General features: G+C 45.5%; 2 protein-coding genes and 1 long non-coding RNA gene across 3 annotated transcripts in view; 2 read left to right on the top strand and 1 right to left on the bottom strand.

Annotated features, from left to right (window-relative positions):
• Positions 1 to 292: 292 nt before the first annotated feature.
• On the bottom strand, positions 293 to 3,999 carry LOC122417270 (uncharacterized). The gene is made up of 3 exons (XM_043430655.1): positions 3,845 to 3,999; positions 3,308 to 3,665; positions 293 to 2,993 (listed from the first exon to the last, which is right to left on the bottom strand). Exons 1-3 carry the CDS (start codon positions 3,975 to 3,977, stop codon positions 2,069 to 2,071), a joined length of 1,416 nt encoding a protein of 471 aa, XP_043286590.1. The 5' UTR covers positions 3,978 to 3,999; the 3' UTR covers positions 293 to 2,068.
• On the top strand, positions 1,802 to 12,398 carry LOC122417271 (uncharacterized). Its single transcript, XR_006262254.1, has 3 exons — positions 1,802 to 1,936; positions 2,034 to 2,131; positions 11,715 to 12,398. It is a non-coding gene; the product is annotated as an uncharacterized lncRNA (long non-coding RNA).
• A 2,921-nt stretch (positions 12,399 to 15,319) lies between these two features.
• Positions 15,320 to 18,320, top strand: part of LOC122416704 (circadian locomoter output cycles protein kaput-like) — a 46,486-nt gene continuing 43,485 nt past the window's right edge. Inside the window, exon 1 of the mRNA XM_043429730.1 lies at positions 15,320 to 15,719. The gene's annotated coding sequence lies outside the window, so the exon portion shown is untranslated. The remainder of the gene's footprint in view (positions 15,720 to 18,320) is intronic.

Genomic DNA, 18,320 nt, shown 5'->3' with positions numbered 1-18,320 from the left:
ATCGGGAGGGCTAAAAAACCAGGAATAACCTGGCCGGGGATTCATCCACGGAGCATCGGAATGAACTTTAGTGCTGCGTCCCGGCAAGGATTTTGACGAACGACTGAAAAAACCAAAATACTTGAGGATCGATTGAAGCGAGCGCAACCAGCGAGCAATTGACGAGCCGAAGAACGTCCGCTCTCCAACAAACAAGCCCATTTTTTATCCCGCTGAAGATTCTCGCTCAAGCTGCAAAAGTACGTAAACAAAAAACGTAAAAATAACGATAATTAATGAATGAACGAATAAGTCTGAAGCAAATTAATGGTTTATTGATGATCGAGCTGCGAGAGAGTAAATCGAAAGCGCGTGCGCTGGACAATTGTTATTACGTGTACGCGCTCGTATTATCTCGGTGTACAATGCGCGCGACATGCGTCGTTGTGCCCATTACTGTTATCTTTATGGAAAGAGAGAGAAAGAGAGAGAGAAAAAAGCATGGGAATAATCGATAACACAGTTACAACATAAATATTATTGTAGATTCGAAGGCGAGTCTCGCGGTCGAGGATCTTCGACCTTCTCTCCGCGCGTTTAACTCGGACTCGTAACGTTTCTTTGATCTCGTAATTTTTAAATGAATTCAACAATGTTTACAGGCGGTTGGATTCTCGATGTGTCGGGGACGAATAATAACGCGGATCCCCGTGCGGTTTTACGCTGCCGCCGCGTCGCGGTGCCGAAGATCGAAGCTATTTCGAGAGCGCGAGATCGCTCGCTCGCGCGCGTGCGACTTTCGCAGCTTTTTGTTGCTCCGACGCTTCGAAAAATCGGGTTTAACGAGCTCAGAGCTCAGGCCGAGTGGAATCTACCTCACGACGATAACTCACTCCCAGCCACGTCCATCTTTCCTCGTATTTATTACGCCGCCGACGATATTATTACTTCACGGGAGTTAAGGGGCAACGAGATTCCCGGCTCAAGTGTGACCCCCGCGCTCCCGCAAATTTTTCCATCCGACTATTGATTTTCAACTCGATTTTCTTACAATGTCCTCGCTCGATCGACGAGCGTCATTTTAATCGTTGTACGAACGAAACACTCGTCAATTCATCTCGCCCTTGGGGCTCGACCGGGTGGTCGAATCGTCGGCGAAAATCCCCTCCCCCGAATATTCGCACCGCGAGGATTTTCACTCTCGCGAACGCGACCCCTCGACCATGTCACAAGAGCCTCAATCTTTATCGATGCGTTTATTAATAATGCCAACGATAAGGGGCGTGTCACGCTCTTAAGGGATAACACTTTTTCCAATGTTTTCAACTTAATTCCCTCGTGATAAGTCGAGCAAACGCGACAGGCGATATCGTCCCTCGCGTACGTGCAATCGCGCTAAGTCGATTTTAATGTCACACTATCCGTCCAGTGCTCAACTAACTTTTTCTTCTTCACAATCGCTTGTGCTTAACCGCACACGTCGTAAATTAGCCAGTTAATCACCAGCTCACTCGCTATCGTCCAGCCTTCCGACGCGTTTCGCTTCACCCGTGGAATCGCAAACGCCACTGCGCCCGAAACGTCCAAACTCATTTGGCGCAATTTAAGGCCTCCGAACGCTTTTTTTTACGTTCTTCACTTTCGTACGTACACTCGTATTTATTCGTACTTCACTTTCGTATTATTCGGTGATACAAGCTGCTCAATTTGTAGAAACGTCGTCGATCGTGTGCTGGCAGGTACAAAAGTGGACGCATCTCAACATCGCGCTCGCGGACTTTCGGGGCCGCGTTTCCAAGTGGTGACAAGGATGAGCAACGAGACGATAAATAAATTTTCAGTTTAACAACAGTGCGTTGATTGTGTTTTTTTTGTTTTTCATCGCTGAATCGCAATCGTTCGTCCAGTTTTTCGTACTGAATTTTCGGATTGTTTTCAAACTCTCATTATCCCATTTGTAAGCATTTTTTTCATTTAAAAGCAAAATGACGATTTAAAATGAACGAAACAGGTTACAACGAAACGACATAATTACGAGGATTTTAATAAATTAGGTTAAATCGATGGAGCTTCTTGGTGACGAGGCTTCTCACAGCTCGGTACAAGGCTCCAGGTAATCGTCGTTGAGCGACACGACGCTCGCCATCTTGAGGTAAGTCGAGATGCTTCGGTAATCTTCTGTCTTCGGCTCCGCTCTCGAGTCAGCATCGTTTTTCAGGAGAGAAATTTCGGTCCGGGGGGCGCGGCGAACGCCGTCGAGTTTTTTCTCCTCTTCGCCGAGCCTCGAAAGCTTCTCGCTCAAGTTGCTCCGGAAGGTGAAGATTTTTTTGAATTTTCGTGAAAATCCAGCCTCGCAAGAGACCTTCGGGTCTCTCCATTCGTCGCGCTTTCGATTGCTCTCCAGCGGAATTTCCCCCCGATTTGCCACGATGTTGTCGTTCTCGTCCGTTGGAAAAGAGCTTGCGAGAGCCTCGTAAAACTTTATGGAGTCCGAACTCGTGCTGGCGCCCGTTTTCGGCTCCGGGGCTTTCCTGATCCCCAGCAAATCGAGCATGTCGCGAAACACTTTTCTCTTCACGCTCGTCCCACCGGCCTGCGTGCTTTCGTCGATGGAGTTCGATTTTTTTTCGCCCCTTAAAGAAGCCGACGCACTTTCGGGCACGTTGAAAGCGCATTTAGCTTCTTTACTCTCGATTCTAAAATTCGACGAACTGACGTTTTCGTAGCGGTAATTTAGAGCGTTTTTCGAAAGCTCGTGCACGCCGCTTCGTGCCGAGAGATCGAGGGGCACTTCCTGGCCTCTGCATCCCCCAATTTTCTGAATTCTCGACAAAGTTGAATTCTCGGTTTGGGGATCGTCGTAGCGCTGCTGATAATCTTGTCTGTAAATACTCGATCCGACTGGCTCGATGCTCGTGAAATTCGAACTTGCCGCCCTCCGCTCGAACGCCCTGAACCAGTTTTCCGGGCTTGCTGCCCTCGTTTCACCCGCGCGAACGGAAGTGTTCGTTGTGCTGTTGCATTCGAAAAAAAATCAGTTGAAAAAGGACGGTTTGCTCGGTTTTTTCTCGTATTTTTCTAATCAACGCGCGAGGGGATCGAATTCTCGACGAATCAGGGACAAAAACTGGCGTCAAAATCCCACTGGGGGGCCCAAACCGCGGGAATTTCGGGTCGAAACCCCTTGTTTGATCTTCTCTGAATAATTCTGTCCGGGATAATTGAAAAGGATGGAAATCTGGCAAATCGCTCGTCCGCGATGGGAATTGTGAATGAAAAAAACGTAATTTCCGGTTTTCCCGACATAGAAATTGATCGCGTTAATTACCTCGAAATCGTTCCCGCTTCCAGGAGCTCCTGAGCCTCCGCAAAATCTGGTTCCTCGGCCTCTCTCGAAAGGCGTCGAGTTCCAGCTCGGGAATCATCGAATCGTGGAGCGCCAGGAACCGGCCGCTCGGTCGGCGAGTTTTCTCCACAGAATTTCCTCCCGTTCGGCAGCTTCGTAGCGCTCCCTCCGTTCCCGGATCCCCGGGACAAGTCCGACGTCGCGAACGCCTTTGGGATCATCACTTTTACCAAGTCGGAAGCCCGCAGGCAAATCCCGCGGAATCCCATGCTCGGAGGCGAGTTTTTCTCGACCGGAGGTCGAGGGTCGATTGGCTTTTCAACCCCCGTCACCTGATCGTCTGCTTCCGAACGAAATTCATCGATTAATACAAAAAAAAAAAAAAGAAAAAAACAAAACAAAAATCTCCCCCCTGCGTTTTGCACGGATTTCCCAAAGCTCTGAATCGAAAACGAGCTTTGGCAGCAAAAAATCCATCGATTTAACCATCACGAATAAATATAGTGAAACAAAACTGACCGTTTTCGTCAGCGAATTTCGAGCAGAACCAAGGCACGAGGCAAATGGCAACGGCGCCGATGCCGAGGATCAATGCTGTGGTAGTCGTGCCAGCGACCATCGCCAGTTCACGAAACGTAACAACAATAATCATTTACGTAAATAGTAACATTATTCAGCACGGAACAACAAAATGAAACGATAAAAAAGCGCATTTGCGTACGCAGTTATAGCACGAGACTACTCCAGTTTTCAACTAAACTCTTCACCTCGAGAGCTGCTCCTTAATACTGGCATGCGGAATGAAATACCGAAAATGTAAACGCAAGCGGAGTCGAACGAGCCGAAACGTTCCGGGCGACTATTTCGTCGGGAGGGGGAGAAAAATCTTCTTTTTCTTTTCTCATTTTGGTGTTTACGATCGACGAATTCTTGTCAATCGTTCCTCAAATTCTTGGTCCCATAAAATTCGTTGATACAACGGACAGTGAGTTTGCCGAGTATTTGCTCATAAATAGGACCGAATTGGTCGGTAGAATTCGGCTGAAAGATCAACGAAGATGAAGGATGACGAGAAAATTAAAGTTGTTGATAAAAAGGAATGAAACGAGGCGTAAAACCTCGGCAAGAAAAGATTACATATTCGCATAATTATTTATTTACATTTGAGACATTTGACTGACGACGACATCCATAAAGGCAGCCTCGAGCTAATTCTATGTTATTTGATGGACGAAAAAAGTGGAGTGAAGCAGCAAAAAATGGAGATTCGAACGTGACAGGATCGCGAACCGATTGAGTTGTAATTACTTGAAATATTTTCAACGTTCCTGTGTGCGTGTGCTACATTGGCAGAGGCCTACTTTCGTTCTCGTCTCGCGAACCGGCGAGCCACGATGTTGGCAAATCGCGTAAAGCCTGTGACAGCTGTAGAACTCATCAAGTTTTAAGACGCGTTGAAAACGTTTGATTTAATTCGAGCACGCCCAGTTAAGTGAGCGTCTCAGAATCCGATAAATTCATATTCATGAGTCAAGTTTTTGCTCCTTTATTCTTTAGTCCCACAATGTACGAGTTAGCGTGACAAGTGTGCGATCGCTCGATCCCCGGATGGAGAATTCGAGCGAAAATTTCATTTTTCTCGCTCGTCGACCGGATTCTTCGCTCCCAGAGCCGAAGGGACCGACGGTCGAGGACTTTTCGACCGAAAATTCCTCGGTCTTCCACTCTTTTTCAACCTCGGCTCGATTTTTCTGACACCCTGTGCATCGACGCATGTGCGCAATCGTCGCATCAGAAGAGCAACGGTGGAAAATTGAGTTACGCGGCAATCCTCCGACCTCGACCCCTTTGAGTCAGGTTCAACAACGCTTCTCAACACACCGTGTGCTTAACTCACCTGTAACTAGCATCAAGCACGCGTTCTCATGCACGACACGCCGAGAGAGAGAGAGAGAGAGAGAGAGAGAGAGATGAGGAATTTCGCTTCGAAGATCGAGATCGAGGTTTTCCCCTCTCGTTCTCTTTCTCCTTAATGATCTTCGCATTCCTTCAATTCTATTAATGTTCCCGTTCGACTGACTCCTGCCATTGTTTACTCTTCGAGATTATCATCGATTTCGACTCCAAATCCCTTCCCTTTCCTCATCAATGGAAATCAAATCAATCCACTTTTCGAGCGCACGCCTTTGGCCACACTTTTCTTCCATTCATTCCATTTTCGATCTAGAAAATTTGTAATTTGTCCCTTTTTCGAATAAATCGCCGTAAAGAATCATTATTTTTTGTCTTCTCGACAAAATTCACGACTTTTTAAATACTCCTGCCAAGTCAATGGAAAATTGGTGCAACCTCTTGTGCGTCCTCGCATTAAGGAGTTTCGGTACAAAAGTCTAAATGCTAAGAAATTGATCAAATTTGGTGATAATGTTCTTCAACATCAAGTGCGAAAACACAAATTTTTTCAAAATTTTCTTCTACTTAGTTATCGAGTAATTACGCATTAAAGCAGATTTCTTATGCTCGGAATGTATACCTATATATATGGAAACGCTATGCTTATACACGTGAACTTTAGTGATCAATTACTCGATAACTGTGTAGAAGAAAAATCTTTAAAAATTTGTATAGTCAAATTTGGCACTAAAGAATATGTTCACCAAATTTTATAAAATTCTGAACTTTTTGAATTTTTTAATTTTTTCGCATGGATTAGCATGGCAACATTGTATCGCCTGTACCGAAACTCCTTAAATCTCAACGATCGTTACTCGTGCGAACTTCCAGAGAGAAATTGCACGTGTTTTTACACATTTTTTCTTCTCGAATCCAATATTCTTTAATTTATCGAACTTTTACGATGAATCTGCATTTAAAAAACTCGCGATCGATCTCGAGGTTACGAGTGAGCTTGATAAATTTTCTTCGTTCAATTTATTTACAATTATCCAACAAAATTGACTTTCCTGCGATACTTTCCGTTCTCAAATTCAAAATTCGGGTAAGTATTTACAATACAAATTTTTTTCACCATGTAGAAAGATGGATGTACAAAAAACTTAAAAAAAATGTCGAAATGGAAAAATACGAATGAAATTTCAGTTTCTGCGCTATTGTCATCGATGAAAAATGCTCCCAATATTACGATGAATTTTAAGAATGGGGAATATAAAAAAACACGATTGTGTTTTTATCAGCGAAATTTCAACTTCTTAGCTACCCTAGTCATTCATTCTTCCAGTATTCATTCCTCCAAACTCATCCAATCCCTTATCTTTAAGACGTAAAAATCGTTGGGTGGGTTCAGAGAATTTTCCTGATTTCATACTTTGTTTTCCCTACATTTCCCTTCGTCATTTTTTTTCACATTGAAAAAGACAATTTTCACTGAAATTTTGACCTCCCCCCCCTCCCTGAAATGAATCCCACTATAAATTGTCATCACAGTGCAAAATATTTTCCAAAATTCCTAATTTTTACGACTTTTGAGGCAATTTTCGTAGGAACGAAGCAAAAGTCGTTTGTTTATAAACCCAGTTCGAGAATCGATTGCACAGTATTGTCAGTGGATAAAACGACGATGCCTAGCAAGCAGGAGAGGCCAAAGATTGATACGAATAACGGTGGAGGAGTCTCGCGCTCGCACGTTGGAGTAACGCGTAACAAGTCCACCGGCAGGCGATCCAGTCTACGAACTGGCACAAGGTACCTGCGCGGATGAGTTGCGTAACTAGATCGACGTCTTCCTCGCTGAGCGGAGTGCGACAGTATTTTGCTCGCGATAGCCTCGCCTCCGTGTTCTTTTCGTGACGGGGTGTTTTGCATCGAGAAAAACTTTATTATCGATGGCGGCGTGTGCTGTTCGTAATGCGAAGAAAGGGGTTTGAGATCGGGCAGGAAATCGAGGTGAAAATGGGGCTTTCAGTCGAGCTCGATTCCCGGGGAAGTAGTTCGGGATTTCGAGTCGAAGGAATTGGCTCGAGTAGATTTCCCGATCATCCCGATTGCCCAAGGCAAATTATCGTCTTGAAGTATATCGATCCGCGGTTTTTTCGTTCGGCGAGATCGCTGCGGAGAAGGCGGAGCGCGCGGGGGCGTATCGCGTTATAAAAGCAGGCGCACGTGTGTCCGTGCGTATCTCACCCGATCCGACAATCACTACCGCAAAATAAAAAATGGAAGGAAGAAAAAAGACGAAACGAAGCATAAGAAGGAAAGAAAAAAACGAATTTACCCGGCGGTGTGCTTTCTAGAACAACGCGGCCTTGATTCGTCAGCTCCGCGCCTACATCCGTGCGCCGCGACCAGGGAATGTATATCCGGTACGCAGAGCGCACACTTTGTTTTACATTTGGAATGAAAAAATTGACACGCGCGCGCGCTCGCCGCCTCGATCCGCGCAGCGACGAAAAGCCTCCTCGTTTTTCCACGTGACGCAGCTCAACGACAATATTGATGCTCCCTGTCATCACCGATCGTTAACACTTGCTCAAACGGATGCGGAAAAACGCAGATTATAACCGAAACGGAGAACGTCCGTTCGACGAGATTGATGGCGCTATTAGTATCGTCGTCTCCCTGGCACGCACGTCACCACTTTTTTCATTATTCGCTCAGAAGCGTTCGATCCCGAAGCGCGAGGCGATAGGCGACCGATAAAATTCATGATAAATCAATCGATGCATCAATCACGTCGTCTCATCGTCGCGCGCAATGAGCGCGATCGCTCGTTAACGATAAAAAGGAGTTCCAGTCGCTCAATTCCTCGTTTTTCCCACTGTTTATCATTCGATACTAAAAATGAATTGTGAAATTTGCAGGGTCGTTTAATTTCGACTACTTTCCCGGTGACCGTGACCAGGGACTTTGAATTTTTAACTTTTCCCTACAGAACAAGCTCCGCGAGTGCCCGCGACGGAGCAGGTTCGTCGACCGGAAATCGGCCCTCGAACCCCGTCCCCAGGCGGCTCTTCCTCGTTCGTAAATATTATTAAGGAGCAGACTGGAAAAACAAAGCTGTGAGCGATTAGCCTGACGATGGAAAATCGCCTTACGGCTATTTCGGTGCTGATCGCCGTCCGCTGCAGGGGCGACGCGCGTCGCTCGACACTCCTTGCCTGCCACGAAACGGATCTCCGGAACGGAGCGCTCGATAGATCGCCGAAGGAGGGCCCCGGAGAAAGAAAGAAGGAAAAAATCGAGGCTGGGGATTTGCGGCTAATAATAGTGGCCGGTTGCGCCGGCTAGACAACTCGTCGAGACAATAAGCTCTCGGGAATCTCATTAATATTCGTAACGTCAGACGTCAGTGAAAGGTTCGTTGTTCTCTCCCGGCCACTGGACACTCGCGACAGTTTCATTTGTTTTTTCTTCCCCCCCGCCACTTTTTTCACCCGCTGAATAACGAGAAATTGATGCTCGGTCTACTCGATCGCAAATTCTCAGCTCGAGATTCGTTTCTTTCGGAAAATCGAGCCTGCGGCTGCACACAGAACGCGCTCCTTTTCTTGCGCTTTAATCGTCTCGTCTCGCTGCATTGTCACGACGCTGTACCCGCGCGCAGTCTGCTCCAAGGTGCGAATGTGGGACAAGGGCGGCGCCCCACCGGCCGTCTTCTCTCTTGTCCGTTTTCCCCCTTTTATCTCGTCTCTCCTATACGCCACGCTCGCATTTCCTGCTTCCTTTATCCGGTCGAACGGTCGACGGGGGAGGGCGAACGTCGATCGGCCACGGGGACCAGTCGGGTTGAGATTCGGCCCGCTTTTCTCCGCTCCGAGGAAAGACGGAGAATAAGTCGGAGGCTCGAGGGACTCGAGGATTTTCACCAGTTTTTCGACTCCTCTCGCAGGGCCTCGAACTTCGCTGCGAATAAACGCGACACGCTCGATCTCAATAATGCTCTCCGCGGCAGCGAATCGGTGCGCACGTCAGATACGCTCGGCAGCAAAGAGTTTCGCGGAGCTCGGGGCCGCGCGCGGCAAACGGGCAAAAGCAAAAGTACGCTGAAAAATAATACTTCGCGTCGGCTTTGCACCACGCCTCTGTAACAAGGCTAGATTCTAATCTGTCCCTTGCGACCGGCGGTGACTTTTTTCAGATGTGAAACTCGCGTTAATGAGCGTTTCTGTGGAGCTGGAGGCTCCGGGTGAAGCCGCGATCTCGTTTTATCGACGCCCCTCCCGAAATTCTTCTCGGTTTTTAGACAAATTTTATTTATTTACTCCAAATCGTTTCTGGCACGAGAAAAACGACGGTTTCGTCGCTGGACTGCCTCAGCGGACGCTTCTCCGAAGCGAAAAGCCGCGTCTCCCCGGTGCGCGAGAGAGTCCCGCGAATTTGGCGGAGTTCGAAACATTTCGGAGCCTCTTAAAAATCGTTTTTGCCGCAGTTACCGAAATCGATGTTTTCTTATCGAGAGCGACGCGGCCAGAAACACGATCGCTTTTCAGGCTCCGTTGAACTCCGATTTTCAATAATCTCGCGCGATCGTCAGCCTCCGAGAAACGTGATCGGATCCCTCGTTCCATAAACTCCATCGATTAATGCCTCTTTCCGAAGTAAAACATTATGCAAAAGCATTTTTGTACGCTGGCATTAATTCGTATGGATTTAAAACGCTGGCGCGGATAAAGCGCGCGAGCGCCCGATTAACAAATCAATGACCGCGCATGTCGACGTGTCTTACGCACTTCGTCCGCAGAACAGCTCGCGTTGAGAGGCTTTACATATCTCGGACTACCGAGCATTTCCAATAGCCGCGGTCATTATTAAATCGTCTGGTGAAAGAAAGCCTCGCTCATAAGAGCGAGGGTAAGGACATAAACGTCCTCGCGCGATTGTGCACCGAGTCCAGCCACTCGATAAAACCGGCTTATCGTGTCTATACATCGATTTTCAATGCCCGATTAAGGGGGAATGTCGGCCCGAGGGCCTGAAAAGTGGGCTACTCTTTGGGATTTTTTTTCGCGAAAACGGCTCGATCAAATTATTTGAAATTTGGTGTACTAATTATTGGAGCAATCGAGTATGGGAGGAAATTTTTTTCTTCATTTTTAGTACATTTCGTTGAGCAGAGGAGCGCTCGCAAAATGGGGTCTCAAAAAAGTACTCGCGGAGGGCTGTTGACAGGACGAGTACCGCGGCGAGCGTCTGGGATAACGAAATTCAAAAAGATTGTTAAATTATAACGGTGCAGATATCGCAGGATCGTAGGAAATTTGAAAATTTTTATTGGAAAAAAAATGGCGACGATTTTTAAAAAATTACAACATTACAGAAAAGTTTTGCGGTAAATTGTTGATGAAAAGAGTAAATAATTTAGAATATTGTTTTGGAAATTCTTAGGCACATTCTTTGAGGCAAAACTATCTGTTTAAGCAAAAACATCGATGTTTTTTTCACACTGATATTCTCTCTTGAGAAGAATTTTAAAAAATGTCTTTTCGTCACACTTTTTTGCATGGGACGCGCAAATATTTTGAGTCACCGAAGGCCAAAAAATGCCTTCGCTTCAGGGGAACTTTCAAAACACGCCAATTTTTTGGACCAAGTTTTTTCCTTGGATCGAGCGCATCGGTTTTTCATTCGCAGAAAATCTGAAACGTCTCGATTCTGAAAGAATTTAAAAAATTCGTCGTTTTGTGTCACATTAAAGTGAAAATTTTCGTATTCTCTGGGACAAACGATTGGTTCAACCGTTAAGGAAGTTGAGGTTGTACAGTCATTTTTTTTACCCAAAAGTGATGACCTGTGCCTTTCAAAAGTTAGGCCAGTTTACAGTTTGGCAATGTTGCATACACTTTAAAGAAAAGTTGGGGAAAAAAAGACGAAAAACTGGTGAAAGCTCAGTCGAAAACACGAACAGTGACGATTCTAGCCTCAAAAAACTGGACGGGAAACAGATTATTATTAATATAATCTCAAAAAATCTCCTAATAAATCTGAAAAAATTGACATTATTCGGCAAGCCTTGCTCATGTTGCCCAAAAAATTTCATATCTTTAGCATCATTTTTAACGGAGATATCACTCAATGTGTCTTGACTTCCATAAGATTACATGTTATTTGGGCCAAATTGTTATTGATTTTTCTCAGCAACGACGCTCCTAAACTGTCTGAAAATTTAACTGATTTTTTTTTACACTTCACTTTATAAGATGCAATCGGTTTAAAAGCGGTGACATCATTTTCATCCTAATGCCTCAACTTGCTTAAATATCCGCTGCGTGGAGGTAGAAAATTTGGAAAAACAGACCGCGAGAGCTCCACTGCGCGAAATTTTCCCCGAACCTTTCTTCAATTTCGTATTCTCGGGTGGCCTCTCATTTCATTTGAAACTATGAAAAATGTTGGCCGTCGAAAGAGCCTTTCTCTGACAAGAATATGGTTTCAGGAATATCCATCACAAAGGCTCAACACTCCCGTGAGTTTCGGAGCGTAAAGTAATTTATCAGGACACCGTTATGAATTTATTATCGACCTTGGACAAAGGCGCCGCTGCTGCCGGTGAAAAAGTGACTTTTTGCTTCTCCCGCGGGGCAGGTAACGAGCTGGAAATGCGGTTTCGGGGTGAAAAAACGCGAGGGAATCGTCGACGAGGAGTTTCCAAGCGGCGAGAATTTTATTCGATTTTTTCTCAATTTTTTGCTCATTTATCAAGATCGTTCAACATCCGGCGCTGCGATTCGACGCGACGAAATCGACGGAACATCGAAAAGCATTAAAAAACGCATTTTCTCCCTCCAAACCCTTCTCACTCCCCTGGCCGAGATGAAACAATTTCTGCGGTCACGATTATGCCGCGTTTTCATGCTCCTCGCCCCTGTCGTATTTACACGCCCCTCGGCATAAATATTAACAAGAATAATCCGCATTAAGAATGTCCAAGTTACTGAAACAATGACGTTAATAAAATTCTCGTGCTGAAACGAGCATTTGAATATCGAATGGAGGCCTCGATCAGCATTTATCTTCACACAGCGACTAATTGGTATTAAAATCTCGGGGAGAACGTCTCGGTCGCAAACGAATTGTTAATCATCGTTTGTTTCATTGAAAGAAGGATCGTCGTTGAAGCGAAGGCGTTTGAGTATCTCGAGGGAGATAATTAAAAAGGCGATTTAATCGGATGGGTTTGTTAATTAATCACAGGACGACCGCGGTCAGTATCGGTTATTGAAATAATACAAATGAAATATATTTGATCTCTCGGAGTTCCTAGAACTTGACGAAGCGACAACGTACTCGGTTAATTATCATAAGACCGAGCAGCCTCCAATGCGTTTTGCATTTGCTCCGCGCCCCGCGAGCCAGATCGAGTTTCCTTTTTTCTCTCTCCTCCCATTTTTTTCCCTCCTTTTTTCATGATCTCTCCGGCTCCCAACCTCCCGTAATTATTAACAATTCAAATAGGATTGCTACAATATCACGTTCCGGAGGCCTGCCTCGGTCGGGACCAATCCTCGCCAGGGAGAGGGGCACCCGCCGCAACTTCAGCTACTTCGATAGCCCGCGCGCGATATGCGCTCTATAAATCACGCCGATATCATATTCAAATTCGTCGTATCGTGGGTGTGTCATATTTCAGCGATTAAGAGAAGGAGAATAAACGTGGAAATATCAATCGCGATTGCGGAAGCGCGCCGGGAAATTCATTATCGAATCTCCTCATTAAACAATCGCTCGATGTAATATTCTCAATCGAACTGGAGCGCGCCGACGATATTCGTCGAGCTTGTCAAACTCGTTCGTCGCGCGATGTCCTTGAACGAAGCTAGAAAAACGCTCCGGAATGTCCAAAAACGCAGCAAAAAACTCTCTTGCGAAATAATTCCACTGTTTCGAGTTCGAGCGCCCTCTGCTCCGCGGCTCGCAGGACCTGGGGAAAGAAATAAAAAACTGTGAGAGTCGGTTCGAGGAGGGTTAAGCGGATTTGGCGAATCTCTCTGTCGCCCTCTTTCTCATAATTAATTTTCCTCAATTCATTTCCTCCCTGGAGCAGGGAGCGAGACACTTTATTTCTGGGCGAATATGGCACTGGGAACGCTTCTTCACTCGTAATCCTATCGCGTCGAAAAGCTGCCTGAGATTGCCCAGTTTCGAGGGCTCGCGTCACGCATCGAGACGAAAACGAAACTTTACGCGCGGCAGAGCCTGTTTTTAATTTTTTTTGGGCTCGAATCGCGGCGTACGAAACGAAATAACTGTCGTAAATCCGCGAAAAAATGAGCCGTCGTCAAACGCCAATTTGCTGGCTCAAAAAAACGTCTCGGACACCGCGAGAAAAACGTCGTTGGATCAACGAGAGTTCAGTTGAATGATAAAATTTCGTTCGGTTCGCCACCACTCGTTGGTCTAACGAAAAATTTGTCGAAGCCACAAATTTCTTAGCTCGGCGTACCTCGGCATTTCTTCGATTGCGTTAGAAAAGAGATTTTCGATTTACGGTATCTTGGAGCCGCTTGTGAGGTCGAGATAGGAGCGAGGGGATCGCGTAATTTGCATCTTTACGAGTGTTATGGAACACGATCAGGTATACGGAAGAGCCTTGAAGCAAATATTGAAATAGTTCAGTAATGGCCGATAATTACTGTCGTAAGAACTAAACGTTCCGTACACCTTGATCAATCGAAATAAGTCGCAATTCCATATGCTCGTAATTAAACAACGAAAAAAAAACGGACAAATAATAATAGAAGAAAAAAGGAACGAAAACAGGTATGTTGAGATATTTGTATTCATGAGAAATGCAGGTGTCGAGATTTTCGCACTAATCCAATCACATTCCGGGTCTTTCAAACGTCAATAAGCGATCTTAATGACCGAACGAATCGTTAACTCTCTCGTCGAACGCGTGTGTGTGTGCGCGCGCCGTGCGAGTCCACATGATATTTTAATCACTTTTATTGCGTGTGTCCCTGAAACTCTTGAAATTCCAAACTTCGATGAATTCCTAAAGGATGAATAATCTCTTCGCGAAACCCACTTCGTTGGACGTTCGTCAGCCTTAATTAGCACTAAAAATACACTCTGACATCGAACCAGCATCAAACGATGTAACTGCCAATTTCTATTCACTCGTTCCTCCGCCGAATTGGTCTGACACCTCGTGAACGATTCGAGTAGCTTCCGCTTCTCCTTCTCATTCGGCTCGGTCGGTGTCGAGGCGATTTTTCGGTCAACAAATTTTTATTACCGACTGCGAGACTGACGGGTATGCCTCTTCGTACATCACACGAGAGCTTGGCGAATGTCGAGCCAACGAGGCACTTCTTTGTCCACGGAATTACTTAAAAAACTCTTATGGGCCAATGAGAACAATTTCCATTGAAAAAATCAAAATTTTTTAGAAAAATGCAACAACGTTGAAAATCTGTTCTACCGAGCTCATCCTATAACTCTTTTACCATACTTTTCTATCATTTTTTTCTTTATCGAATTTCATCAATGTTGAGCTCATTCAATGATCGATTGTCGTTTCAATTTGATGAGAATCATCATTTTTGTCAAAATAAATGTGGATCGCTCTTACCGACTGACGGTACACAAACGTTCATTTTTTAGTCTCTATCGGTAATTTTTGTTACAGTACTTTCCAGTGCGGTACTCCAAATATCTTTAATAAAAAAATTTGAACTAATTTTGGGTTGGTTGTTTTATCGAATTCTGAAAAAGATACAAAATCACGGGTAAATAAAAAAAAAATGTAGTTTTTCCAGCTCAGCAATGAATTTTCTTTGGCGTTCGTTGAACCAAATGTGCTAATTCCCCGAACGACGAGATTCAGGATTCGAGTGAAAGATGGCTACGCGGATCGATAAAATATTTCGATGTTTTTCTCAATTATATATATGATATGATTGCGACATTGGAGCGAGGATTGGGGAAGAAAGCCATGTGACACTTGTGTCCGCAAGAGGGCCGCTGGCGCCACAGGGGAACAAGAGTGGCAAGGGCGGCGGGATAGCGCGAAGGCGCGGGGGGGGGGGGGAGAAGAAGAAACAACGAAAGAAAAGGAAGATGGCGGTATCGCGGTGTCGGCCCGTGTGTGGCGAGTCTGTCGTTTGAGATCGAGTGCAAAAAGTAAAGAAAAGTCACGAAGAATATTGATGCAGTATTGTGAAAAGACGTATAAACTTTGTTGCATTGTAGATTTATATTTATTCCATATTTCTTACGTACGGAAGATGCGGTCAAGTGAAGTTGGTTGGTTCGTGCGCACGAGTGAGGATTAAAGTTCGTGGAGTTTATTGTGTATATATATGGATATATACGTATATGTTAATGTGCAGTGTTTCATGACGAATTTGAGGACCTTGTGCTTCGGCACCTTGGTGTATCTCCGAAATAATTGGATTATTGGTCGACGTATCAGAAGCCATTTGAGCGGGAACGACAGGTGAGTTTCGAAGTGAATTATTTTATCGATCACGAAAACAAACAAGAATTCAAAGTATTATTATTGCCCGGCGAGTCTGGTGAAAAACGTTGTTATTTCTTGAACCCTGTTCCTCGATTTCTCCCCTCTCTCTACCCATCGAGCTCAAATGTCACGCGCGAAGAGCCTTGATCTCTCTCTCTCGCTCTCTCTCGTCCACGATGCTTCGTATAACATGTTATTTACGTTGCACGATGCGTAGAAACGGGTATGTGGAAGGTCGGGTGCCTCTGTCGTTTCGGAGCATTGACTCACTATCTGCGTATCCCCACCCCCCGCACGCCTGTTTTCCAATTTCCCCGTTCCTCTCCCGACCCCCTCACGCATCTTTATCCTTCGTCCTGTTCCCCCTCCCTCGCTCTCTCGTTCCCTCATCTTCGTCCCTCGCTTTTTCGCCTTCTCTTTTATCAACCCCACCAAAGTCTTACACCCGAATTGTGTCCTGCTGCGCGACCCTTTGGTCCTCGCTGTGCGCGCCACATCCCCAGCGACCTCGCGATCGACTTACTGCGTTCTAACTCCTAACCTCTCCACTGTTTTCGAATACCGCCTTCGGCCTCGCATTGCGCATACAATCGTTACGCAACTTTCTCGGCCACATCCCATATATATAGACGTAATAAATATATTTAATATCTGTTTATGTTGCGCTTCGTACTCTCGCCTCTGTATATATAAACACGCTTAGGCTACTTCGACGTTTATTTTCGTTCTGTATACGTTATCTCTCCCGTACTGCAAATACCTATGAATGTACCAATTTTCCGCCAATTTTTTTTTTAATCTTTCCCTCCTTTTCGTCGGAATTCACTCGGTTTTTTGAGAATACTCGAACAAATCGAGCCCTGCTCCCGCTAAAAGACTGCGAACATCGAGTCAAAATTGACATTTTTTTCGTACTTTATCCATCGAGTTCCAACCTACCCGGGCGGGCTCCTGCCCGACTATTGGTGCGTCGCGACTGGGCTGTTTACCAACTCGGTCTTGACAAAGGGTGCACAATTTCTTGGAATTTCGCGCTCACACACGTAGCATGGAAATACCGAAGTATTCCGGCCCTCCAATGCCATTGAAATTCATTCGATTCCTAAGAAAAGTGTGGAACGTTGCACGGTATTTGTGACAGGGAATGTTAAAACGTGACGATTCGTAGCAGGCTTCCGGGGAAAAAGTATATCGCCGTCTCCGGAGTACTGGGAAAGAGATGATGAAAATAAAAAATGCGGAAAAGCAAAGTGTTCCGAGATTCATTCGTCGGTACGTACCGAAATCGAGTATTTACACGATAAAATATGAATTTCAATGAAACGACTTGTTTTCGTATCTGTAAGTGATTGAAATCCGATTTTTTTCCAATTCTCTTTTATTTACTGTAGCGAAAAAAAATGTTGAATGTTTGTTTTGTAACGCTGCGTCCAGATGGCAGCGAATATTTGCGATGCAATATGCGCCTGAACGTGCCTCATCGTTTTAAAAAAAAAATTATTTTTTTTATTCTCGTTTCTTTTCGCGATAACCCTATTACCATAAACGACGAGGAGAGTTTATCGGTGAATATAATCGACTTGCATTCGTCACCCACCCGTTAACGAGAAACCGAGCCGGCCCCCGCGTCAAACGTCGATTTTTCAAAAACACAAACAGCCTTCCATTTCGTTTGTTCCGTTGTGATTTTTTTTCTATCTTTTTACCATATTTGCCAACGAATCTTTGCCCACGCACGGATTTTCCTTCGGTCATTTAAATATTGAAAAAAAAATGTTCGCGTCCGATTTTCTGCTTCTAAATTCGAATCGCTTTCTCCCAAATCGTCATATTTCGTTCGATCCTCTTTCCATTTGCACAAATTGCAAAAAGAAAAGGGAAAACACCGAATTTCCCACTTCTGACGTTTCGTTTAGCCGATTCCGAGAGTGAATTCGGCTGCGTTGTCCACATCGCATTGAAACCTCGATTAAGCAGGTTCCCAGTAATCAAGCTCCGTCACTGTGTTGTTCGCGGATGTTGGGTGCCTTTTTCATGAATTCTTCGAGTCGAGAAGACCTCCGCGAGCTCCCTCGAACGTAAATCGAGCGACGAAATGGCCGGAAAGGCTTTTCGCCCGGGGATTTTTCAGCAGCGTCAAAAAAACTGGACAAAAAAGTGACGCAACGAGGCTGAGCAACGTGTCGCTTTTTTGCCACTCGACGAACCGGCTTCGCGTCGACCCCTCGAACACGAATCGTAAGATCCCCGGCTCTAATCTCCTCTCGAAAGGAGCAACGAAAACCTGAAACGAAGCGGGCCGGCCCAGCGAAGCGGCCTCGGCCCCGCGTCCAAACTCAGAAACTTCTCACGCCGTCCCTCTCCGAAAGCACCGTCAATTATTTCATCGGCCGTCCGTCGCAGCCGATTCAACCTTCGTCCAAACCAAGGACAATCACCGCTCGGAATTTCCGCCTTGCAAAGACAAAGAAAATCGAATAAACTCCCGCCGACCCTCGTTGCCCCGGGCCCCCTGGATCTGCGATAAAATTCACGTGCATGGGCTCTTCGAGCCGAGCGATATCGAGCCTCTAACGC

The sequence above is a fragment of the Venturia canescens genome, chromosome 10 (genome assembly GCF_019457755.1).
Source record: "Venturia canescens isolate UGA chromosome 10, ASM1945775v1, whole genome shotgun sequence".
In the NCBI taxonomy this organism is placed as follows: Eukaryota; Metazoa; Arthropoda; class Insecta; order Hymenoptera; family Ichneumonidae; genus Venturia; species Venturia canescens.
Note: the sequence above shows the minus strand (reverse complement) of the source record. Positions and strands in the feature narration are given on the sequence as shown.